The 26813-nt window shown below is 42.3% G+C and overlaps 2 protein-coding genes across 6 annotated transcripts in view; both read right to left on the bottom strand.

Annotated features, from left to right (window-relative positions):
* Positions 1-26813, bottom strand: part of ankrd50l (ankyrin repeat domain 50-like) — a 94469-nt gene that overhangs the window by 27513 nt on the left and 40143 nt on the right. Inside the window, exon 1 of one of the 4 annotated variants that reach the window (XM_084361287.1) lies at positions 3264-3376. The exons of the other annotated variants lie outside the window; for them this stretch is intronic. The gene's annotated coding sequence lies outside the window, so the exon portion shown is untranslated. Of the gene's footprint in view, positions 1-3263; positions 3377-26813 lie in introns of those variants that run through there. 4 annotated transcript variants of the gene reach the window in all.
* Positions 21472-25132, bottom strand: LOC311262106 (E3 SUMO-protein ligase ZBED1-like). Of its 2 annotated transcripts, XM_084361295.1 has the most exons (3): positions 23694-25132; positions 22409-23028; positions 21472-22293 (listed from the first exon to the last, which is right to left on the bottom strand). In XM_084361295.1, exons 2-3 carry the CDS (start codon positions 22559-22561, stop codon positions 21904-21906), a joined length of 543 nt encoding a protein of 180 aa, XP_084217421.1. In that variant the 5' UTR covers positions 22562-23028; positions 23694-25132; the 3' UTR covers positions 21472-21903. The 2 variants fall into 2 exon arrangements, with proteins under 2 accessions (XP_084217421.1, XP_084217422.1); XM_084361296.1 differs by lacking the exon at positions 23694-25132 and having other exon boundaries at positions 22409-23072.

Here is a 26813-nt window from a genome sequence, read left to right on the forward strand (position 1 = left end):
TTCTTGAGGTAGTTACTTCACGCAACGACTTGGGCTTCAGGGCCCCTCGATCTCTTGGGCCCGGTAGGCTCATTCAGTAATCCATCCTTGCTCACATGCCACAAATGTTTTGGGTCCCCTGGGCTTGGTAGACCCCTGTATTAATATAGTTGTTATTTACACCAAATCAGTCACCTTTTAACCTTAGAGGGTACTAAAATCACAAATCAATTTTAAACTTTCATATTCAAAGTGAAGCACTGAGTGTGGTTTACTGAACTTGAATTGAAAAATAACAAAATACAACAGCAGAATGCATTTGTTGTAAACAAGTGTGGCCAGGTCATAAATGAGTAGACTGGACACAGTAGAATAATTATTGTGGGTCTTTTATTACCCGACTGCAATTTATAAAAGAAACAGCATTAACTGCAATTTTGAGGATTTGAGGTAATCAGTATCAAACAAACAAACACAAACACGTCAGTTCTGCCTGAAAAACAGCATCTGTCCCCGGCAAAAAACGTTAACTCAGCAAGTGTTTGGCGCGGTGATTTTTCAGTGATCTTTCCCCCAGAAAACAGCCTCTCTCCCCGAATGACAGAGTCAGACAGCGTCCTGTTGACTGATGGCGATTATGTAATTTAGAGAAAAACGTAACTTTGTCACTTTCCAGGATGTTTGGTGGGTCAGGATCTCAATCACAACACATTATAACAGCATCATATGATTATAAACAGTCAGCGGTACATGTTTAGATTAACAAGAGGACCCTGGGGAAACACCTTAAAAAAACACACGTCATCACCATGACGCGTATCGTCACGCCGCTTTTGGAGCTGCAGGGCCAGTTTACTGTGTGAATTATACTCTGGTTCATCTTTTACTCCGGAGCTGCTCGGCTCTGTGTGAACAACCAACGGCGGAGAATTGGAGAACCGCCGCTGCAGCAATAATGCGGCGTCTCTGTGTGAAAAGGGGGTGCGTTGTTGTTTCGTAGATGCGTCCTTATTGCACAATTTACTAATTGCCTCGTCAGTATTTACCGCCTCTTCCTTCTTGTTAGCTCGGAACCGAAATACTGCCACTAAATAAATTATATTTAATATTTAATCCTTATCTCCTATATAAGTGCATTGTATTTTTTTTTAATGACGGTATTGAAACTGATACCGTTGCTATTTTTAAGACCCCGCGGTATACCTTATTACCATATTACCGCCCAACCCTACTCTAGACTTGACTAGACACTCTAGACTTGACTAGATAACAGTAGTGGCTCTGTCTGAATAAATAAAATAAAAAACTCTATCTATGGGGATATTTTTCACACGCGACATCAAAATACACATTTCAGCAGTCCGCTACTGCTACGTCCGTGTAACTAACTCTGCATGGAACGCCGTGAATTCCCATGATCTCCCGCGATCTCGCGGAACCTACCACTGTGCAGCTCTTAAAGTGACAGTGTCACCTAAACAAAAAGAAACTGCTAACACAGTAATAATTCCCTACAGAATAATAAAACAGTGTCTTAACAGTCTGAAAACAGTCTATGGCCGCGTTTCCCAGATTCGATCGTTCTTAAGGACTTAAGAAGGCTCTTAAGAAGGGTTCGGCTAAGAAGGAGCGCTAAGATACGGGTGTTTCCCAGATGCGTTCTTAACTGCCTTCTTAGGAGAACCTTAAGATCCAGCCAAAGAAGCTTCTTAAGAAGCTCTTAGTGGGAGCTGTCCACCGCGCTGCTGCTGTGCTGAATCAATCGATGCCAGGCAAATCGATCACCCACCTCTTTATGTGTGTGTGTGTGTGTGTGTGTGTGTGCTGTCAGACCGGGCTGTCCAGGCAAAGAGATCCAACGGCTGATCACTCTGGTGTCTCCACACATCCAGAGAGCAATCCGCTGCAATTTTGGCCTCAGCCCGGAGGTGCAGCACAGAGTGATCAGCCGTTGGATCTCCGCACGGGGCAGCCGGTACTTTGCCTGGACAGCCCGGTCTGACAGCACGTCCAGTGGGGAGAAGTGCTGACGCACGTATGCATTTATGTAAAACCGTCTAGCTTCGCGCACAGCAACGCTGTTGGTTCGCAGCGAGAATGTGCTGTATTGCAGCCATGGTTTCTCACACGCGCGGACTTTGGTAACGCATTTATATACTGTAGAGTAGCAGGTGAAGCCTCTCTGGATGAGGTTCAGCTGAATTTAATACATCTGTTCCCTTGATATCTGTGAAATGCCACAGGGTTGTTGTTTTTTTTATGTGTAGTACTATAAACTCATATATGCAGATGTGTGTGGAAAACTTAAACGTGTAATTCAATAAAAAGGTTTTTTTTTCATCTACCATTTTCTATTTTTTTTTCTTGCGCCAGTGGTCCGCAGCTATGAGCGCATTTCAACACTGAGCATTGTTTTATTATTTCGCAAAGTGGATGATAAAAAATTTCGCTGACGCGGCTTGATCACTGAGCATTTGGTCGCTAAGAAGGCTGTTAAAGCTCTGGTCTACGATCTGAGAAAGGTTTGAAAAAAGCATCCCCCCACACACACCCCTCCCCTCTGTGCTCCTTAACCCCTCCCCTCCAAGCTTGTATCGCTCTCCCCTCGGTACCGCGACACACCCCCTCCGGCTACAAGCTTTTTTTTTTTTCTCATCAACGAACTTTATACCTCCCGCAACAAGCTTTTTTTTTTTCCTTTCAACGAACTTTATACGTCCCGCAACAAGCACCAAGAGCAACAAGCCGGCAGAAACCAAATACAGCCCAGCTTTGAATGCGGAGTAACGATGTCGGATTCACAGATAAAGTTATTACAATGCACGTTGAAGCTAACGTAAATCTTGTAAGTCATTACAATGTCCACAGCTAAGCTCCACAGCCAAGCTAGCGTAACGTCATTAGCATGCTACAGCTACGTTACCTTACAGCTACGTTATAAGTTACAACAGCCAAGTTAGCCACTTCTAAATGTTACTGAGGGCCAAGAGACTAACAGATGCTGCCGTCAGCTTTCATCACAACGATCGCTTCCACATTGTGGCTGAAAAACAAACCTGTGTGTGTCCCAGCTGCTGTTCGGTGCTACTCAGACTTGTTGTTAGCTTACAATGCTAGCATAGAGGCTAACGTCTCCGTCGAACAAGTAAACAAGTGTTGACAACACTGCGGAGACAGACACCGTCTAATAACAGAAACAAACTAACGGCAGCTTTCACAGTCATAAGCAGCATCGGCATGAAAGTTATCTGTGTCACAACATCCACAATAGAGACGAAGGTTACCTGCTCAACAGAAACGCCGCTGTATCAGCACCGGGTCCATATCTTCACGGACCTTTCGCCACCGTTCAAACGATGACCCGATGTTTATTCGGTTTGAGCCCTCTTTGTTTCACATCTCCGGTTTGTTTCTTTTCAGTGACAGACTTTCTTTCTTTGACTCTCTGTCGGTGGGGCGAGCAGAGGCAGCTGAACAGCTCAGGGCAAAACAAACCTCTTGTCCGCTTGTAGTTTCAAATGCGGAAGTGGGTCGGGACCAGACGTGAGAAGGAGCAGGAGAGTGAGCGAGGATTGGATCGGAAAATTGATCCAATAGGAGCCATCCGAGCCGGATGGCTCCTATTGGTCAATTTCTTTTCAGTTTTACAGACACTAGAGAGAATGGATTTTTTTGGTTCCTTTTACTCTTCACATTGTGTGGGTGGTACTATTGGGTCATAACCACCATCTAAATGATGTTAATAATAATAACAAATCTTTCAAATCGTAGACCATAGCTTTAAGAGTGGGTCAGCTCGATCTTACATTTCCTTCTTAGTGAAAGATCTTCTTAAGCTAAGAGCGACTCTGGGAAACACATCCTTCTTTCACAGCGTTCTTAAGAGCGCTCCTAAGAAGATCTTAGCACTTAAGAGCTTCTTAACGAATCTGGGAAACGCGGCCTTTGTCTCTTGTTCACCTGGCTACACAAGTAAAAAATAAATTAAAGAAAAAAACAAAAACAAAAACACATTTTTTTTTCTCAAGCAGCCACTTAGTTCGCTTATGCCTCGGGCCGGCTCTGACTGTCTGATAAGTAATTGTGCTATTCTTTCTACAGGACAATCACTGCCAAAACAGTAGAGGATTGAGACAGCACCGCCATCAGCAGCCAACACTGATCTGTGTTTATAATCAGTCAAGAAACCTCTGGATGTCCTTCCTGTATATAGTTGTTTATGCTAAATATACAGTATATTGGCTAGACAATAAAAGGTATACTATTTTTTGTTGTTATTGTGTTCCTGAAAATTCAATAAACAAGAGTCTTACCTAATTCAGTTGTTATTATAGTGCATCATGTAAAGTGTAAGAACTGTAATGGTTTGCTGTTTATGCTGGAAGTGTAAATAAAAGGCATTTATCATTTTCAAGACTTTATTCAAACAGTTTAGAGATAATGCAAAACAAGGAGTAAATACAGAACTACAAACAAAAAGGTGTCAGGCAGAGTTCCAGCATTTATTATGTGTGATGTGATTGCTTCAAACGTAGTCCTTGAATTCTGGCCTGTAAATCAACAGATGAGCAACATGATTAGATATTTTTATGGAACAGAGCTCGACTATCCTCAGCATACTGTAAACATATACACTTTCAGTGGTGAATACTTCCTGGACAAAACTGTACAGATGTCCCAGTTTATATATAAAAAAATTTCATTTTATCTATTCATGCTTTTGACTTGAAGTACCAGCCCTTTCTCTTTCTTTACATTTTTCTACTTACTGTGTTTACTGTTATGCACCAAAACACAAATTCAAATTGTGAAAAGCTAATTGGCAAAAAATGTGTTTCTGATTAGGGCGCTTGTGTGTCCAAGTTACATGCCTGGTCAATATACCATACAAACACGTAGTAAACAAGTAGTTTGGTTGTAGGTGGCGTTTATTAGAAAAAAAACAGAAGTAATGTTCTGCTTTAGATACCTGCTCATGTGCAATCCTTTGAGCTTGAAGATCTTCTACTCGATGTATGAACATCTGCTCCTTGACCTGTTGCCCTCCCACGTCCACGGCCTCTGCCTCCACTTCCTCGGACACTGCTGGTTGTCCTCCTGTCGTCCTCTCTGACGCGATGATGTGCTTTGCTCTGGCGTAGAAAAGCTCTAACATTCAAAACATTGTATTATCATGAGTCCAATACAATATTCACATTTGTCTGTGAATCACTGAGGGAAACAAAAATAAACATGTAGCAGGCCCACCACTAATCTTGATGTTTTAGCTTTGCCATATCTAACGTTACCATAGCCAGCTGCTGCTAGCTAACCAACAATGAGTTACAACATCAAAATACCCTTTCAAAACAATGTCTGAATGCTAACAAAGCTAGCTTGACAGCTATCAGTACTAGTAATGGCTATGTTTGTTGTTTACGTTCAATATGATAACATTAGGTGTTTACTTACAGGCAAATGAGACATGAGGTAGTTACTTGTAGTTAGATGTTGTGATGAAAACGATGCACTGATACACTCTTCTTCCCACCACTTGTGAGGACTCAGACTCCGTTTGCGTTATTCGGCAGTTGTCGGACAGTACGTGTTCATGGTTTGGGGGGAGTGACTAAGGAGAGAGTCCCGAATGCAGGGAGCAAGATTTACTGGCTGGATATTTTCAAAATCTAGCCTGGGCTTGACGGTTTTTCCATTTACCAACCTCAGCTTTAAATGCACTTGATTGCTCTGTGGTAGTTAAATACAACACGGTGTTGCCTGGTCCTAACAGGACCAGGCAACAAATCGTCAGTAGTGGAAAATAATTTATTTATGCTTCTAGAAGCTACTTTATGTCAGTATTCATTTATGTCTGAATTCAGATGGTATACATTTTGAACAATGATGTATCAGTACATATCATGATCTCTACTTTTATCCTGTTGTTATGGCAATACATTCCCAGCCAGACCCAGGTTTTGTCAGGCATCTGATAACACATAACAAAAGGCAATCTCCAGCAGATATTTAAAAAGCAGAAATAAGGTTTCTTGAATCACAATTACAGAAACGGCAGACTGTAACCATATTACTTGAGTACATAAAAAGTACTGAATGAAGCTGCCAGGCAACCAGTGGAGACAGTGCAGAAGAAGTAGTGGGAGGATGGATTATTTTCCTTTAACAAATAGTAAAACAAATGAACTCCCTCTATGACCACAACTCTAAAAAAATAGTTTAACGTTTTGGGAAATATACTGATTCACTTTTTTGTAGGGCTGCTTGATATGGTCAACAATCAACAATCATTATGCAATTATTTTGACAGGCATTGCAATTTGATTCACAATTAGGGGGATTGACCATTTTTGCGTCCCAATTTTCATTTTCACTGAAAAAACTATTAATATTACGATGTGACATTTGTGACAGGAAAAAAACTCAAGGAACAAAGTCCAAGGTTGACTGGAGCACATGGATACAGACCTTTTCTCCTTTTATTAAAGGCCTAACTTTGCAATGCCATGTGGTCATGTGGACTCATCAGAATTGAACAATACTGAGACCAGTAGTAAGGAGCTACCAGTACTCTGCTGTTCAGTTACATTTTGTCCAGGGAAAGAAGCTGTGAAACTGCTGCTGGTGAGTCTGAGAGTAATTGTAGATCCAGCAGGGTTTCCCCCAGTGTAATATAAGCCTGGCAGGCCGCCAGGTCTTACTTGCCTCCCTGCCAGGCTAAGCATTGTTTATTAATTTTTTTAAAATCAGTTTTTGCGCTCCATCAACACGTGATCAGGTGTCTTTTTCATCACCTGACAACGTCACAACTTCGTCGCGCATAAAGGGACATGTCACGGACATCATGCTCATCAGACCGCCGCTTCACCAGCTGACCGAGAGGAACTCACCAAGTCGACGTCAACCTCGTAGCCATTAACGTGAGCTGAGCCGCGGCTCTAGAGGCTCAGCCAGCTGCTGCAGCGGCTAGTAGCTGTTAGCACGTCGTCCCCTGCAGCGTCAGAGCTCCGGACTTCTGTGAGCCGAGGTGCTTTCACCAGATGTGAAAATGACCCAGTATTTCATTTTTCAGCTCGTACGGTTTGCGTTTACACACGTTTGTTTTCTCTGGTCCAAACAGTAGATTACAGAGTATCTTTGATAGATCCGTGATTGTCACGTTTCCATGACGACTGACCGGAAAAGGCGTGTGGTCATGTTTACGTGACTCCAGATTGTAAAAATCTCTGAGGGAAAAAATAAAACTCTCTGGAGACACCAGGCAGTTGTTTTTTAGTTTTTAGTGCAGACAGTTTATATTATTTATCTAAATAGTATTTTTTATTATTTATTTATTTTTGTGGTTGGTTGAACAACATTTCAAGAGTGCAATCTGTAAGACCTGGTGTTACATAAATATTATAATAACACATGACAATGATAATATTTAAAAATTTCCAGTCAACTTTTAACATTGATCTTAAAGCCTTATGGAATCACTCCTTCTAAATTCTACTTCTCCATTAATGAATCTGTTACCTATAGGGCCCTGCCATCAGTCAATGGTCAGGGTCAGGCCCCTGACACAAAAGAATACGCTTGGGCACCGTGGGGCCGCTGGTGGGCCACCCTACCACCGGGCTTAACAAGTTTTCTGGGGGAAACCCTGTCCAGTGTTTAGGCATTCTGTTAGTAAGGTTAGTTGAAATACTTAATCTTTTCTAGATATCTTTTGTGTAAATCCTAGTGAAACTGTTGATGCTGAGTCTATTAGCCAGTTTTGGCCAAGTCAGCTGTGGTGAATAGGCTTGACTGCAGGGCGGAGCTAAGCCTGCATAAGGAAATCTAGCACTTATGGGCTTGTCACTAGAGCGTCAGGACAGCCGAACGAAGACTGTCGAACAAAGACTTAGGGAGTCTCTCTGCAAAGTCCATCAACCAAGTCCAAGTAACCCACTGTCCACCACCCATTGCAGCCATGAGTCCTATCCAATCCCAGTCAGGACATCAAACCGGAGAAGATTTCACTAGAGACCCATTGCTCGAGACTGTAAACCAGCCAATCTCTGTTACCCAACATTCTCCACCGGAACTGAACTTGAAGTACTAGGTGGGCTATGGAACTGCCAGTCTGCAGTCAAGAAGGCGGACACCATTTCAGCCTATGCCTCCCTGCAGACTCTCCACTTCCTGGCCCTTAAGGAGACCTGGATCACCCTAGAAAACACTGCCACTCCAGCTGCCCTCTCAACTGCCTACTAATTCTCACACTCCCCAAGACAAACAGGCAGAGGAGGTGGAACTGGACTCCTCATTAAACCCCTGTGGTCCTACCAGGTCCTTCCCCTGGACCACCTACCCAGATCTGCAATTGAATTCCATGCTGTCTCTCTCACCCTTTCTTTCAAGCTCAACATTGTGGTGATCTATCGGCATCCCGGTCCTCTCCGTGACTTCTTCGATGAGATGGACGTCCTCCTAAGCTGCCTCCCCTGATGATGGCACACCACGCCTGGCTGTCTGAATCTCTGCGAACCAATAGATCGGTGCTACAAGCAGCAGAGAGAAAATGGAAAAAAATCCTGATGACCTTGCTCACTACCACCACCTCCTGTTTGACTTCACCTCAACTGTATCAGCAGCCAAATCTGCCTTCTACCGGTCAAAGATCAACTCCTCTACCTCCAACCCCAGGAAACTGTTCTCCATATTCTCCTCCCTCCTCACCCATCCTACCCCTCCCCGTCCTGCCTCCCTCACTGCTGATGACTTTTCAACTTACTTTACCAAGAAAGTAAAAGACATCAGCTCCTCATTCACTCCTATGCCCATCCAGACAGCACCTCCCCCAACCCTCACCTCTGATGGCCTTACCTGCTTCAGCCCTCTCTCCTCTGAAGATGTTCATACACTAGTTACGTCTAACCATGCCACCACCTGTTACCTTGACCTGATTCCCTCCTCCCTTCTCCAAGATATCTCACACAACATCTTGCCATTCCTCACCACCCTGATCAACTCCTCCCTCACTTCAGGCCTTATTCCAGCTCCTTTCAAGACAGCTACAGTAAAGCCACTCCCAAAGAAAAACAACCCTAGACTCAGCTGACATCCAAAACTACAGACCTGTATCTCTTCTTTCATTCCTCTCTAAAACCCTGGAACGTGCTGTCTACAACCAGCTGTCCTCCTATCTCTCACAAAACGACCTCCTTGACCCTAATCAGTCAGGCTTTAGGACTGCTCACTCCACTGAGATGGCCCTCCTCACAGTGACTGAGTCCCTCCGCACTGCCAGAGCCTTGTCCCACTCGTCCGTCCTCATTCTCCTCAACCTATCTTCTGCGTTTGACAGTCAACCACCAAATCCTCCTCTCCACTCTGGCTGAACTTGGCATCGCTGACTCTGCTCTAACCTGGTTCACATCATACCTGACAAATCGCACCTTTCAGGTCATATGGAATGGCTCCTTGTCCGAACCCTGCTTTCTGGAAACTGGTGTCCCCCAAGGCTCAGCACTAGGACCTCTTCTGTTTTCACTATACACTAGATCACTAGGCTCTGCAATCACATCACATGGATTCTCTCACCACTGTTATGCAGACGACACCCAACTGTTCCTCTCTTTTCCCCCATCCTCCAACACCCATGTTGCAATGCGCATCTCGAAATGTCTGGCAGCTTGGACAACTGCGCACCACCTCAAGCTCAAACTTCCTGCAGATTTGCCCTCTACAACATCCGCAAGATCGGGTCTTTCCTCACAAGAGACACAATGCAACTCCTGGTCACTGGTCATCTCCCGTCTGGACTACTGCAACTTGCTCTTGGCTGGACCCCCAGCCTCTGCGACCAAACCGTTGCAGCGTATCCAGAACCTTGTTTTCAATCTACCCAAATTCTCCCATGTGACCCCCCTCCTCCGTGACCTCCACTGGCATCCTGTTGCAGCCCAGATCTGATTCAAGACGATGACACATCAGCTGGCCAGCTGGTACCGCCATCGCTGATAGTAAACAAAGGTCGTTCTTCTCTGTTCTGGCGCCTCAGTGGTGGAACGAACTCCCGACCAATGTCAGGACAGCAGAGTCACTCGCCATCTTCCACAAGACTCAAGACTCATTTCTTCAGACTTCCCCTCGACCCCGCATAGCATGACTCTAAAAGTAAATGTACTGAGACGCACATCCTCTTTAAAAACCTCCCCTAATTAGGACCTTATCCACCACAGGCTGGAGAAAGGGAAGGGAGCAATCAATTAGAAGTAGAAAGGATAGATGGGTTCACTTGTTCAGATAAAATACACAGATAACATTAATAAGCACAAAAATCACAGTAATGGAAAAACTTACATCTTTATTATTGACCTCCTTTAAATAAGGATCCAATCTAGTCCAGGCTAGTACAATAAGGAGGAGCCAAAGAACTAGATGTGTACAGGGTATTCAGTAATACAGTGATTCCCAAAGTGTGGGCCACGGCCCCCTGGTGGGCCGTGAAGGTACTGCACGTGGGCCGCGAGAGGTCATTTTCTATTTTGTAATCAAGTTTTAAGTTACCATTAAAAATGTATGGTTAAATGTTTTGATTTAAAAAAGTAATCACAACTAATAAAACAAAACCATGTGATTTAAATTCTGTGTTATTCTTCATTTATCTGACCTATTTTTGAGCCAGAAAAAAGAAAGGCTCGTCAAAAGTACTCAAGTGAGTACCTATCACTTGGATTTATGAGTGTTGGACCAGAAGACAACCCGCTGCCTGTCTGTGTGTTATGCTCAGTGGTGCTAGCAAACGAGGAGCTGAAACCATGCAAGCTCAGTCGACATCTAGAAACAAAACATGGACAATATTCATCAAAGCCTCGAGATTTTTTCGAAAACAAGCTGAGAGAGTATGAGAGCCGTAGAAAAGCAATTGAATCCACCTATGTCACTGGGAGTGAAAACGCCATGGCGGTGGAGGTTTCCTACCGAGTGGCAAAGTTCATTTCCCAGACCGGGAAGCCACACACCATCGGGGAGGAGTTGATTTTACCCGCTGCCAAAGAGATGGTTGGAGTGATGGTTGGGGAGAAAGCAGCTACACAACTTAACGTGATTTCTTTGCCTGACAACACAGTCAAGCGCCGTATTGACAATATGGCTGAAGATGTGCTTAAGCAGCTAGTGACCAGAGTACAAGCAAGCCGTTTTTATGCTCTCCAGATTGACGAGTCCACGGACATTGCAAGCTTGGCAAATTTACTGGCGTTTGTCAGATATGAATATGATGGAGAAGTACACGAGGACTTTCTGTTTTGCAAACCGTTACCTTCACACACTACCGCGGAAACCATTTTTGGCACTCTGAATGAATTCATGGTTTCAAATGAAATAGACTGGGCAAAGTGTGTGGGACTAAGCACTGACGGAGCTCGGGCCATGGTGGGGAGACTGACCGGAGTTGTGAAAAGGGTCAAAGACTTGGCTCCGCTGGTTACAGCTGTCCACTGCAGTATCCACAGAGAGGCACTGGCCACAAAGACCATGCCTGCGGATTTTTAGACTGTTTTGGATGAAGCTGTGAGAACAGTCAACTTTATCAAAAGTCGGCCACTGCAATCATGCCTGTTTGCCATATTGTGCTCAGAGATGGGGAGCGACCACCGGAAGCTTCTCCTGCACACTTAAGTCCGGTGGCTTTCACGCAGCAAGGTGCTCACTCGACTTTTTGAACTGCGTGACGAAGTCCGGACATTTTTCATGGACTCCCGGTTTGAACTGTCAGATCGATTCTGTGACTTCAAGTGGCTGTGCAAGTTGGCGTATTTGGCCGACTTTTTCAGCTATTTAAACGGACTCAATCTATCTCTCCAAGGAAAAACAGCGACCACGTTTCATGTCCACAGTTATGGAAGAATTATCCTATCTTTATTCAACAGCATAGATTTTCAGTTTGAGAGCATGATTTCATTCCTTTTCAGTGTCACAGCTCCTTCTCGTGCTCAGATTTATTCTCCTCACGCTCACATTTTGTGCTCGCACTGAGATGTTTGCTGCTTTCTTTCAAAATGTGTGCTTGAACTCAAAAATCACATGCTTGTGCTCACACATCTTCTTGCACACATAATTCTGCTTGCATTCAAATATATCCTGTGCTTGCTCAGATCTAAAGTCTGCGCGCTCAGATCTAAAGTATGTGCGCTCAAATCTAATGTGCACGCAAACAAAACAAGCACCTCCTCTCTGGTTGAGGAGCCTGCTCAGACTCAAGGCTGTCCCTCCCTGCGCTTAAAATATTGTGTTTCACCAGCCAATAGGGAGACAGCTAGAGTGTGGACCAATCAAATGACGGATGCCGCCTTGGGTGCGTTCCTTCGCACTTTTTTTGAGTGCTCCGTAGGGGCGGGTATATGGTCTGTTTGTAAAACTGCTTCTCTCAAAATACACCAATTTATAATATTAGCCAGCTATTTGAATCCTCACCTATTTAAGACGCCAGCATATTTATGTATAATTAATCTTAAGTAATCCTAGAAAGAGTTATCGTAGTTTAGATTTTTTTCAATTTAATATTAGCGGATATATGTTATATAGTATAAATACTCACAACAGCATAGGAATATTACGATAGTCGAGTGGTTAAGTACAATGTCAGATGTTGCATTTTAAACCATGGGACGCCAGTTTGCATCCCGGTCGCTGCATTAGGCCTTTTCACACTCCCGTTTGCATGCGGGGATCCTGCGCCAATTCTCCGCATCTGCCTCTGTGTGAAAATTTCAGATGGGGCGAGAGGTGAAATTTCGCTGCACCGAATACAGAGGTAGTATCAGAGGTGCAGTATTGGCGAACCGAACCAGTGTGAACGGATAAGCCGGTGGCGCGGAGTGAGGATGTGTCGATCTGATGGTGTTCACTGTCTAATAACTGAACAGGTCCATCACTCAACAAAATATAGAGAAATGTCACGGTGTAAAAAATCACCACGATGGTCAGCCCTCCCGACCGAGACTTCAGTGAACTTTCCCCCCAGATAACAGCCTCCCTCCCAACGAATGAAAGAGTCAGACAGTCTCCTGTTTACTGATGGTGATTAAGTAATTATGTAATTCAGAGAAAAACGTAGGATGCATGGTGGATCAGGATCTCAATCACAACACATTATAACAGCATCAATATAATTATAAACAGTCAGCGGGTACATGTTTCATGACGTGTACCATCACGCCGGCGCCGGCATTCTGTGTGAATTACTGGTTCGTCTTTTACGCCAGAGCTGCTCAGCTCTGTGTGAACAACCAATGGCGGAGAATTGGCGAACCTCCGCTGCGGCAATAATGCGGCATCTCTGTGTGGTTTAAAATGCAACATCTGACATTGTACTTAACCACTCGACTATCGTAACTTCCTACGCTGTTGTGAGTATTTATACTATATAACATATATCCCAGTGTTTCCTCTACATTCATTTTGGAGTGGCGGGCCACCATTCCTAAATCCTAGCCGCTGCTCCTTCAAATTTCATTTTTTTTTCTTTTTTTTTTAAATTGTCGCAAATACACCACCGCCGCATCATGTCTCCACCTTCACAGCAGAGTCCTGCACTGGGTCGGGTGTCGTGAGTGCTGAGGTAAACTAGATAACTATCTTGCTCAGTATCTACTCTTTGGAGTAGATACCCCCCCACAGAACTTACAGTGACTGGTGCATGGATTAAAGTTCTCCGTCGCTACGACGGATTTCCGTCATTCAAACTTAACAGAGGTGACTTGTGAGATCAATGTAGATCGGAGGAGAACTGTTGGCTGATGTTTATTGACAGATTGTCACACTCTACAGCCAATTGTATCGTTAACAGTGTGTGCGCTCCTGACCAATGACAGTGTAGTGACCCACACAGGGCGGGATCTCAACACGGAGCGGCGCTAAAGTTTAGCTGCTTAGCTAGCAAGGACTCGTCGCGCTGCTACGTTATCAACTGAGTTTAGTCAGCACGTGAGAAGTCGTCTGACACGGAGAGTCTCCTGTTGTGTGCTACATGTGTGAAACAACAACTATAGTCTGGACTTTGTCTGCAGTGTATCTGTGTAAACGGCTTCATTCAGCGTCTCTCCCTCCCCTCTGGCACCGTGAGTTACCATGGTTACAGGAACGCCCTGAAACTTTATAATGATGATCAATAAGAAGTTTTTGGTTAGTTTGACTGTACAGAGTCATGAATGTTGCCTGATTGTAGCTCAATGCTGAAATCTTGTATTATAACATATAGAACAAAGCCTCAGAGCTTCTTTGATTATTAACATGTTAGTGATGACAGAAAGTGAGAACTCGCCATCAGACTGACAAGGCTGCAAAAGTTGCTGTTTGTATGAGGTATTTTTCTGTTAAACGATAAGAGGCTCACTTTAAACAATATTATTAATAATAATAATTAATGATAATGATGATGAGAAGAAGAAGTAGAAAAATAGCTACTGAAAAGTTCTGTAGATGGTTGATTATTTGAAAGAGTAAAACTTGAGAGAAGCTTGGCAAAAAAAAGGTGCAGATTTATTTCATAGATTGAAAATTACATTGAAAAGACAAAAAACATTTTAAGTGCGAATAGAACAGCTGTTCAGATCATCCTCCTGTAAAATACTGTTGGTCAAATATTTAAACTGTTGGTCAAATATTTAAACTTTTATTATTATTATTATTATTATTATTATTTAAACACTTGTAATCAGATGTGATGTGAGTGTAAATTATCTAACGTTAATGTTTTATGTAATCGTATAAGACAAGTAACATTATACAGGGAGGAGCAGTGGAACAAGGTGAAGGAGAGCAGAGTATACAGCAGGGGGAGAGCTGAGTGAAGGAGCAGGAGAGCAAAGTGATGGTGCAGGAGAGAGAGATGAGAGTAGAGGAGAAAAACCTAAAGGGAAGCACAGGCTATCAGGCTGGGACCCTAAATGGGTTGAAAAAAATAGCCGGTTCCACTCATGGCTCTTCTAGAGCTCTTCTATAAAAAACCCAGAAAAATTCATTGTTCTGAGCCTGGGTGCAAACTTTTCCACTGATTCTACAGCCCCATCAAGAAATTATTATTTATTGTTTTTATTTTTTTATTTTATTGTTGTATTTTTTTAAATTATTTTTTATTTTTACATTCAGCCTTTAAAAAGCCATTTTCAACTGGCCATTCAATAAAAAGGGGGGTTATGCTGGGCATAAAAGTAAAATCTGCAGTCAAGTGTCATTTGTTTACGCTGCCACGGCTCCCCGGAGAGCCTGCCCCCGCTGCTGAAAAAAATCCTGGAGGAAACACTGTTTCCGCTAATATTAAATTGAAAAAAATCGAAACTACGATAACTCTTTTTAGGATTACTTAAAATTAATTATACATCAATATGCTGGCGTCTTAAATAGTTGAGGACATATTTGAATGCAAGCAAATTTTTTGTGTGCAAGAAGAAGATGTGTGAGCACAAGCATGTGATTTTTGAGTTCAAGCACACATTTTGAAAGAAAGCAGCAAACATCTCAGTGCGAGCACAAAATGTGAGCATGAGGAGAATACATCTGAGCACGAGAAGGAGCTGTGTCACTGAAAAGGAATGAAATCATGCTCTCAAACTGAAAATCTACACTCTTGAATAAAGATAGGATAATTCTTCCATAACAGTAAGACAGAAGCCACCATAAGCAAGCTCGAGCTGTGGGACCGAAATGTGGGTCGGAACAACTACGAGTCCATTGACAATCTGTGTGATTTTGTCACCAAAGAGAAGAGGCAGATCCCGGCCTCCGTGGCAGGTGCAATCAGAGAGCACCTGAAAAACCTAAAGATGCAGCTCCGGGAAGACTTCCCTGTGCTCAGCGAGCAACACAGCTGGATACAGAATCCATCTGCCCCCCAAAGTAAGGATGCCATCGCAGGTCTCAGCTCCAGGGAGCAGGATAGCCTCGCGGAGTTATCTTGTGATACTGCTCTGAGACTTATCTTCACACAGAAGGCACATTTCTGGATGCATGTGTACCCGGAATATACTGATCTGTCTAACAAGTCACTGATGTTTCTGATGCCTTTTACTGGATTTTCAGCACTTGTGGCTTTAAAGACAAAGTACAGGAATAAACTGGATGTTGAACCTGATCTCCGCCTAAAGCTGACGTCTATTGAGCCAGACATCAAGACTTTGACAGCTGTTATACAGCAGCATCAACCCTCTCATTAGATGAGTTGCTGTCGACACAATGTAACGTAACCCAAAGCGTGGCTCAGAACCAGAATATCGAGATAAACTGCGGGTGGTTTCACAGAGACTGGACTAAGTCTTGGGTTAATATCAAGATGGACTTATGTGTGAAATAGCACTTTGTTTTGTGCCGTTAAATGGCCCAGCTATGATGGATTGTAATAAGCATGCATGTGTTGTAAGAAATTCAAGTATTGGTCTGATTCAACGTTCAAATAATGTTTTGTTTTTTTCTCCTTCATGTTGTTATTGGGCTGCTTTTTTTATGTATATGCCTACAATTTTTATTCAATGTCAAACAGCCAGGATACGGCCTTGACAGTTCACTATTTGTTACTATTAATTTCCTACATTAGTTGAGATGCAGGTGACATAATGTGATTCATATCCAGTGTAACCAGATACTGTTTGCAGGTGGTCTCACGGAGACTTCAGTAAATCTTGTTAATGTTAATTAATATTCTGAGAGAGAGAGAACGCGATTTTGTGCCTTTGAACGCCTCAAAATAATACATGGCAGACCAGCTGTGATGGATTGTAGTAACTGCATCAGACTGCATGTGTTGAAAAAGTGCAAGTGTTGGCCTGATTCAATATTCAACGATAATTTCTGCCTGTTTTTCTTCATATTGATATTGGGTTGGATATTGTGAAATTTTATGTAAGTATTTTATTAGTCAGTGGTGAAACAGCCAGGATACGGGCTTAATTATTTCTTACATTGGTTACTGTACGAATCGTTACGTGCATGTAGATGGATTATTAATGTGCATGTTGTTGTATACATTATGCCTGTATACATGCCCCACCTCTGCATGTCACCGACTTCACTTCTTCCCCGGAGTCCTTGTGCTTTCTAGTCCTACAGGCTCTCATGGATCCTGGCCGCGCCCGGGTCGTGGATCATGGATGCGCCCACTGCTATGGCCCTGCCTGATCGTGGATGCGCCTACTGCCATGACCCTGCCTGACACCCACCACTACTGTTGCTAATATTAGTCATATCTCTGTTACATACGTTCCACTACTATTATTGTAATGCATTACTACATACTATCCTTACCGTTAACCACTACTACTGTTATCACTAGTAATCACATTTCCATGTGCATTTCATTGTTGTTGCTGTGATGCCTCTTTATGTACTTTCATTCCTGTCAACCATCCATTATAATTGTATACATTGTGATCTCGTTCATCTGCTCTGTACATGCGACATCTATTGCACGTCTGTCCGTCCTGGGAGAGGGATCCCTCCTCTGTGGCTCTCCCTGAGGTTTCTTCCGCATTTTTTTTCCCTGTTAAAAGGGCCTTTTTTTTGGGGCAAGTTTTTCCTCACTCGAATCGAGGGTCGAAGGACAGAGGGTGTCGTCTCTGTACAGATTGTAAAGCCCTCTGAGGCAAACTGTGATTTGTGAATTTGGGCTATACAAATAAAATTTGATTTGATTTGATTTGATTTGATTGCCATAGTAACGTATTGCTCTGTTCATGAAATAAAAAGAAGAACTTAGGGATGTCCCGATCAGGTTTTTTTTTTTTACCCCAATCCCAATCCGAGTCATTTAATATTTAGTATCTGCCGATACCGAGTCCCGATCCGATACTTAGCCCTAACTAATATTTTCCTAGATAATACAGCCGCATTAAGAAAAAATTACCTGCATCCAAGCTGTTCCTTAATAGTTTTTTTTATTTTGTTGGAGCAAAGTAAATACTTTCACATGGCTCTTTCTTGTTTTGCATATGCTATTGCAACATTGGTTTTCACTTGTTTTTTGTTTTTTTTTAAAAAACAACCAAGTAAACAAAGTCAGTAACTAAACTCTGATCCTCTACCACGGAGATGGGCTGGTTATCCAGAGCGATGAATTCAGTTACCTTCTCTGTAATATTTTTGGCCATGTCGCTGTCTCAAGGATATTTCTCTTTCCTTTTGAAAGTATCCGCGAGTGTTTGTTGCTTCGGTGCCTTTGCCTGTATTGCTTGAGTGAACTCGTTGTGGTCCTTTGAGTGTTTGTTTTTTATGCTCCGTATCAAATGTGTAGTATTAAATGCAGGCTGGAACAATTGCACAAGTACAAGGTTATTCATAATATCAAAAAGAAAGCAGAAATAACAGTACATGTAGTAAATATAATAGTAAAATACTTAAAGATATCAATAACTATATCAAAATACACATAACAAAACACGTGGATCAAAATCAAACAGAACAGCTGTGAGAAGGTTTATGCAGATAGGCTACTACATTATCAATAAAAGGATAAAAATGACCCATAGGCCTTTGACAAGAACTTGACTATAAACAAATTCATCCTCTTTGTTAAGTACTGATGGTTTCACAGTAATTAGTTCACTGATCCAGAAAGCTTCTATACGTTGCAACCTATTCATAATATCGCCCCCTTTAGGGTATGGTGTACATTTTTCAAACCCCCAGAATTGAAGAGATATGGGAGAGTCATTACATTGAACATAATGATGTGCAATTGCATAGTTCCTTTTATTGGTGCAAATTGCAGTTTTATGTTCAGCTATTCTTTGGTTCAATGGGTATTTAGTTTGACCCACAAATACTTGACCAGAAGGACATTTCAACACACAGTTCAGTTGTGCAACACAGTATTGAAAGACTGGCATGTTCTGAAGTCATTATAAGACTAAGTTTTTCTACTGGTGATTTTTCTATTGCTACATTTCTCTATTACTGTGGTATTTGTTTAGGGGAGGTTTTTTAAGAGGATGTGAGTCTCTGTATTGTTTGACTCTCATGAAGACGGACGTGGTGTTAAAACATTAGTTCTTTAATAAAAGTTTGTGCTCTAGTCTACCTTGAACTTTGTTCCTTGAGTTTTTCCTGTCAAAAAGTGGCCTGCACTGAGAGCACCAGGCAAATTTTGATTAATTGTGCTACCAAACTTTGTGTCATAGTTTTTTTTTTTCATGATACCATGTCTGAACAATAAATCTGATTCTGGGCCCAGCAGCTGGTTAGCATAGCTTAGTATAAAAGACACAAAAAACAGGGAAACAGCTAGTCTAAATCTGTCAAAAGTAACGACTACCAGCACCTCTAAAGCTCACTAGCATGTTTTATCTCAATTGTTCAGTCTAAACTAAAACACTAGTGTAAAAAAACAATTAATGGCTAAATGGGTGATTATGTTCTTTATTATATATATATTATTTCTTGGGCAGGACTGTCAACTTCCTGTGGTCTCCGCTGGTCCCAGCCTTGATATGTCATGTCACTGATCTGAGTAGCTGCCAGATCTGACTAGCAGGTCTGCTGTCTTGAACAGTAAGGTACAACAATATCACTTGGACGGACCACACACACAGAACTGCAGTAAAAAACTATTTTATTTTAAGTTAGTTTATGATTATGATACCATTTGCCAATGATTATTTTGGATGACAGTGCGTGGTTGCCTGTCATAGCATAGCATTTTTTCACTTCAGTTCATGTGCATTTAATTGTAATGCGCTGTAGGAGAGAGGAATAACGTCGTGGGAGGGACAATAAGGGAGTAAAAAACACCCTTATTATGTTTAGAACTACAAATAAACTTATCAGTGCAGTGGTTTATTTGAGACAGACACTTTCATGTCAGAGTCTCCAAAAGTCTCCAATAACACCAGAAAAAGTCGCTAAATATGTCGCTAGTCACTTTTTTGAAAAAGAGTCGCTAGAGGTAGGGGTGTAACAATACATGTATTTGTATTGAATCGTTTCGGTACAGGACGTTCGGTTCGGTACAGGGCTGTGCACGGGTGAGTTTCCGGAACGGAAGTTGCGTGCTTATTTTCTGCCTGCAGCTACACGTGCAGCCCGTTTACATCATGGCTAACGCTAGCGCGAAACCAGAGCTTGAAGGCCCTCCCTTGTCGCTTAAGTCTCCTGCTTGGGAACACTTCGGCTTCCTGGTTAAATATTGCAACGGAGAAAGACGAGTCCAGCACGGCGCAGTTTCGCCGAACAGCTGGAGAAAAGAAACTGAGGAATTCCCGTGATAATTACATAATCACACACGACTGCAGTTATACGTGTTATAAACATAACAACACGAAGTGTTCCCGACTGAAGGATTAGAAGAAGAGCGCGTATTTGTCTCTTTTTTGAGGTTTTTGTGCTTGTATCAACGCGGAGTGTTTTATTTTGAAAATCAACCGGATGTATTGTTGTTGTTTCGTGTCTGACTTCCTGTCTGCGCTGTGCTAAATTTGGCTGAATTTCTGCGTTGTGCCGCGGCACCACCCGAGTGTGAATATCACTGCTACAAGAAAAAAAATGACCTTAGTGCAAACGCAGCTGACTTTGGCAATCAAGCAGCCTCTCCCTGCAACTCAGCCCGTATGAACAACACACCAGTGCAAACCTGGCAGAGGGACTTAAAGACACAGTGAAAATAATTTATTTAACTTATTACCAGGCAGCACTTTACAACAGTATTCTATTTTTTTATTTTCATATTTTGTATAATGTTACAATAAATTGTTGGTTTACAAAAGTTCCGAATAAACAACAAGCAAATTTATGTTTTGCATTTTGTTCCTGTACTGTACCAAAAATGAACCGAACCCTGAACTCAAAACCGAGGTACGTATCGAACCGTGATTTTTGTGTATTGTTACACCCCTAGCTAGAGGGCTCTGAAAATTCGCTAAATATAGCGACAAAGTCGCTAAGTTGGCAACACTGGTGAAGCCACACTATTGACTATTTTCTGCCTTCTATCTGTTGCACTGGGACTGCTGCTGTGACACGCTAGTCAGGCATGCTAGTTCTCCAGCTCACTGTTTTGTTGATGCCTGACGTAACAGGTCCTGACTCCTGGCAGATGAAAAAGGTGTTGAAAGGTAGCCAGACGAGCCACGGCCTTGCAGATATATGTAGCCCTTGTTTACACTAATTATTTTTTATGTCCTGTTTAGGAACCGATCAGCAGAACCAAAATTTATTTTTTCACGGGTACCCAGTACTTGACATTAAGTACTTGGTTCTAAACAGAGTTTCGGTTCCCAACTAGGCCTGCACGATATCAGCAAAATGTGCGATGTGCGATCACGCTGTTCAATATTGCGATGACGATATGACTTGCGATAAATAAGAAAATATTTAAAGTTTGCATACAGTTCCTGTCTCTTTGAGATTTTTCAGCTTTAATAGATTCCCTGCTTTTAGGTACTCTCAAACACTGAATAGCTGATGGTAATTAAATAAAAAAGGGAAAATAATATTCTTGTGCATGCTTTTATTGAACAAAACCCACATAACATTAATTTACACGTTATTGTATCTAATAACAAGTTTACTTTCCCTGCTCTTTACAAAAACAAAAAGTATCTCTTGAAATAAGAGAATCTCAGGGGGGAAAAGAGCTTAAATAAATAAATAAATAAAATAAATTAAATGTGTAAAATTACTGTAAAACTTTCCACTCCAACATGTCAAATTACAGTTTACTCCCCCTGCTCTCAACAAAAACAGAAAGTATCTCTTGAAATAAAAGAATCTCAGGGGAGAAAGAGCTTAAATAAATAACACAAATAAATTAAATGTGTAAAATAACTGCAAAACTTTCCACTCCAACAGGACTCAGAAATATGAAATAATTGGAGTGGGGGGCTTATAGAAAAGGGAAAAAAATGCAGTTAAATAAAATGGAGAAAAAATATCTACCACTAGGAGTAAGCAACTCCCTTTACTATTTTCTCAGGGCAAGTTCTTAGCCAAGAACACCAGCATGTTAACTTTGGTAGGTTTCAAACATGCACGCTGACATGTTACCACATTCCCTGATGTGCTGAAGAGCCTCTCTGAGGGTGAACTAGTGGCAGGTATACACAGATACCGCCGAGCTAGTTTACTCAGCTTTGGGTAAGTGAAGTGGTGGAGTTTCCACCAAGCCAACGGGTCTGCCTCACTGTCAATGGTGGGGGACAGTAGGTAGCTGTTGACTTCAGCTTCAATAGCTTGCTCCATCTGCATGTCGGATGTGGTGGAGGTTGGACCTGGATTACTTTTGAGCAAACTGCCCAGTGATGGCTTTGCCCTCTTGTCGATGGATGGATTCACACTTTTGGCCTGAGAATGTTCTCCCTCCTGAAACAGAGAGAAAAAAACATGTTGCATAATCACTTTCAGATATACATAATCTGATCATAATCTTGTATCCCACCAGTGCTCGTGCCATTGAAATTTATAATCTAGTAGTTACCTTCTGCGATGTATCTTTCATCTCAGACATCACCCTGGTCTTGATGTCTTGGACCTTCTCGACACTGATGTAACTGCTCTTGAACCTGGGGTCCATGAATGATGCAACATCTAAAAGTTCCTGTGTTGCTGGGTCATCATATTTTGTATTCATGTAGTCCAGGATTTTTGCTTTGATATCCTTGGTTAAATCTGTGTCACCTTTTTTTTCAGCAAGAACTGATGTCTTCAAGAGATGGAGGACTGGTTTCACATATGAAACACTCACATAGCCTACCCCTGAAAGAGCATCAGTGAACTCTTGCAAAGGGTGTAATGCCAGATTCACAGATTCAATTACCTCCAGGTCTTGCCAGGAGGGATCCAGATGCCTTGTTTTTCGGTCTGCTGAGAGGACATCAGCTAAGGCCCGCTTCTACTCCAAGATCCTCCCCATCATTTTCTGTTTTGAGCCCCACCTGGTTGGGCATTCAGTGACAAGGGCATGCTCTGGGAGGTTGTGCTTCTGTTGTGCTCTCCTGAGAGCTGTCTTCTGTTTCCAACTGTGGGAGAAATGTCCCATCAATTTTTTGCACAGCCCAGCAGCACGGGCAATGCGCCTGTCATCTTTAAGAGCATTTTCTGAAAGACATGAAAACACAAAAACAAGTGAACATTTTAGCATTATTGCAATTTTGTAACATTTGCAAAATAAAAAATATATATAGACTAATTGCAGATGCATAATTAACTACACAATAATTCAGAGACTACATGCAAGTTAGTCATAATTCATGGATTATTACAAGATAAGATTTATTGTCATTGCATATAAAAACACAATGAAATTTTGTTTGTAGCACCACATTGATCGATCAAAAAGCAGCATAAAAGGGCTTACGTGCAGTTTAAAAAGAAACTAAATAATTCACAGTATGTTGCAAATAATAAATAAATAATGCACAGGTATGTTGCACTTATCCATCTGTGTTGCACAGTGTACGTGTGCTTTATGGGGCAGATTAATATGTCATTTCATTTTATTTTGAATGATGAGCTCAAAATCAATAATTGTATTAATTTGCATTAATTTGCATTGCATTAATTTATTAGACCACATGCACAGTGTGCATGTGACAGTAAGCCTGTTTCAGGGCTGGCCATGCGGTGGGGGAAATGAACTTTATAACTTTTATGAAAGGATTGGATTTTTTTCCCCTCTTTTTTTTAATAAGATCTATTCATTGTCCTTGAGCAAGTACTGGTGAATTACTGATAATAATTTCACGTACAGCAAATAGACTTACCGATAGCGAGATACAGCCGGTGGCCAAAACACTGCAGTCTGACCTAGTGGTTAAGCTCGATGGCCTTAACAACATTTGCTCCGTTGTCAGTGGTCACACAGGTTAGTTGCTCCTCTCCGAGATGCCAGCTGGTCAAAGCTTCACGTAACCCATAAGCAATGTTCTCGCCGGTGTGTTCTCCTGGAAAATACTGTGTCTGGAGACACCGTGCTTTCAGCTGAAACTCCCGGTCCAAAAAGTGAACAGTGAGACTGATGTAGGGCTCTGTGGTTCAGCTGGACCAGAGGTCTGGGGTGCAGGCAAAGTACTCGACCTGGTCCAGCTCCGACTCCACCGTCGTCCTGCACTTTTCATACAGATTTGGAATAGCGACATCAGAAAAATAAGTCCGTGATGGCACCTCATATCGTCGATCGAGTGTGTGAACTAGACTCAGAAATCCGGGTCTGGTCACAGTGTTGATGGGCATCATATCCTTCGGCAAACAGTGGGTTATGGCCTCCGTTATTTCAATGTGTCGTTTAGAGGACTTTTCATATGGAGTCCCGCTCACAAAACTCTGAGCAATGGACTGTTGCTGCAGTGATGGTCGTGTTGCTTTACTGCTGCTCGGTGTTTGCACTCTCGATTGACTGGCCTTGAACTGCTCGTGCAGCTCTTTATGGTGGTGCAGCAGGTGGTGATGCAGGTTGGTGGTGTTACCTCTGGATGTTGCTACAACCGCTCTGCAGGTCCTGCACAATACCTGAGTCTGTAGGTTGTCTTCTTGTTTGAATCCGAAGTACTGCCAAATAGCAGAGGTGCTATTTCTTTTTGGCACAAGCGTTTCCTCCGCATTTTCACCGCTCTGCTCTCCTGCCTCCGCCATCTTCGTCACTCCTCTGTCTACCAATAATCCCGCAGGAGCTAGGTGTCATCTGATTGGCTAAACGGTGTGCGCATGCATGGCCCATGTGTCCAGGGCTGCATCTGATTGGCCAAATGTCAGAATGCCACGCCGAGTGTGCCTGGCGAATTTATCGCATTACAGACCAGCTTTTGCGATGGGTTCATCGCGAACGTTCACATCGCGATGACGATGAAAATTCGATTAATCGTGCAGGCCTATTCCCAACCCTAACTTGGAGTTCATTAGCAGCATCAATTTGCCTACTCCCTGTCTGGATACTGGCCAAAGCCAGGTGGCACTCCTGCTCAGTCAGCTTATGTCAACTATTTCATGGCCACAATGGACACTCACTCATTATCCAGTGGCTTTTATAGCCCCCACTAGAGCTGCACGATTCTGGAAAAAATGTAAATCACGATTTTTTTGCTTAGAATTGATATCACGATTCTCTGGCACGCTTTTTTTCACAAAATGTTTCTTGCACTGATTAACTTTAACAAAACAAAAAAAAAACATTGCTTTGGCAGAGGCATAGTAGTAGTTCTATCATTGGAAGAGAAATGATTTTTGCAAAAGTAAAAAAAAAATAATTGAGACATGCGGCTGATAACAACTTCCCCTTATCATCATATGCACATCAAACAGTCTGATGAAGCTACAAAGCTAATGAAAGAGATAGCCTTAGCGAACATGGCTACTGTTAGCCCAGCCACTGTAGCCAGTCTGACTAATCGATAGCAGAAACTTTGAGCCAACCAACTATAGTTAAAACATATCTCTATGCCACAATGGTTAATGTTCGACGAAGTAGATTTTATACGAAGTAATGTATTCTTGTGTTCTCAGTCAGTAAGTATTGTTTAGTTGGTTGGCTCAAAGTTTCTGCTATCGATTAGTCAGACTGGCTACGGTGGCTGGGCTAACAGTAGCCATGTTAGCTAAGGCTATCTCTTTCATTAGCTTTAAGTAGTTTATAGGCCCAAATTTAGACATATTACATATTACTTATCATATCGCAAGAATCCCACGTGTAATTACTGTCTATATGCCTACAACCCACCAACATAATATCCAAAAGAAACACATAGCCTACGTTCCTTTATTTACGGCAATGTGTTAAGTTAGCATTGTCAAAAAAGACTACAACAATGTATACATTTACGGCAGCACTTGTCGTAAAACCAGCCCAGTGGCATTATATTTGCATATCCATCAGGAAGTGATACACATCCAACAGTCTCTCAGAAGCACAACAGTCTCTAGCGACACACACCGTCACGTGTCGGTGGAATATCAGCGGCATAACAGCAGCACACCACTCCGAGGAACGGTATAAGAGTCTGGGGATCGGTATAAGCCGCTGAGCAGCAATCGACATAACTTTGGCCACCTCTCCGAGGAACGACATAAGGCTCTAGGCATCAGCATAAGCCGCTGAGCAGCAATCGACATACCTTTGGCCACCACTCCGAGGAACGGCATAAGGCTCTAGGCATCGGCATAAGCCGCTGAGCAGCAATCGACATACCTTTGGCCACTTTTCGATCTTGGCGCTACTGCATTTTTGCTGCAATAACAGCTTCCACTATATTTGTGTGAGTTTTGAGGTTGACCCCTTATTTGACCTATGGCTCCACAACTGAGCCAAAACAACCAAACCAACCAACATCCAAACAACACCATTTTTCATAACTCAGATACACATGACTCTCCAGGAGCAAAACCATTAAAGCAACAAATATACTGTTAAGCTAAATATATGCACCCATATCCCAATACCCCTAACTCATTTTGAGTAATGAATATTTGTAAAACTTTCCTTTGAAAAAACAATTTAAAAATCTGTGACGTCATCACAATGTCAAGTCTATGTGCCAAGCAGGAATTTGTGGGCAGACCAGTGGTAGTTACTCTCCTATGCGTATTCAGTTGGTCACAGCCAGGAAGTAAGCTTTTTGGAACTTTTTTTGCCATATGCGTCAGGCAAGCAATTGTTATTGGATTGAATAGGGGCAATCTTTGTGTCTACTGTCTAGTTCTTCTACATGTATCAGTATAAGGACTGGAAGGACAGGAATGTTGCTGCCTGACCTAAGCTATACTAATCACCTTCATTCAAAGAAACGGAAGTTTGACAATTTAGAAAAGCACAGATTCACTTTCTTTTAATTAGGTGAGTGGATCAATATTACTCCCATGTCTGTGCATTAAGCCTGAACCCAAAGTCGGGA

This window comes from Pagrus pagrus, assembly GCF_965226575.1.
Source record: "Pagrus pagrus genome assembly, chromosome: 9".
Taxonomy (NCBI): Eukaryota; Metazoa; Chordata; class Actinopteri; order Spariformes; family Sparidae; genus Pagrus; species Pagrus pagrus.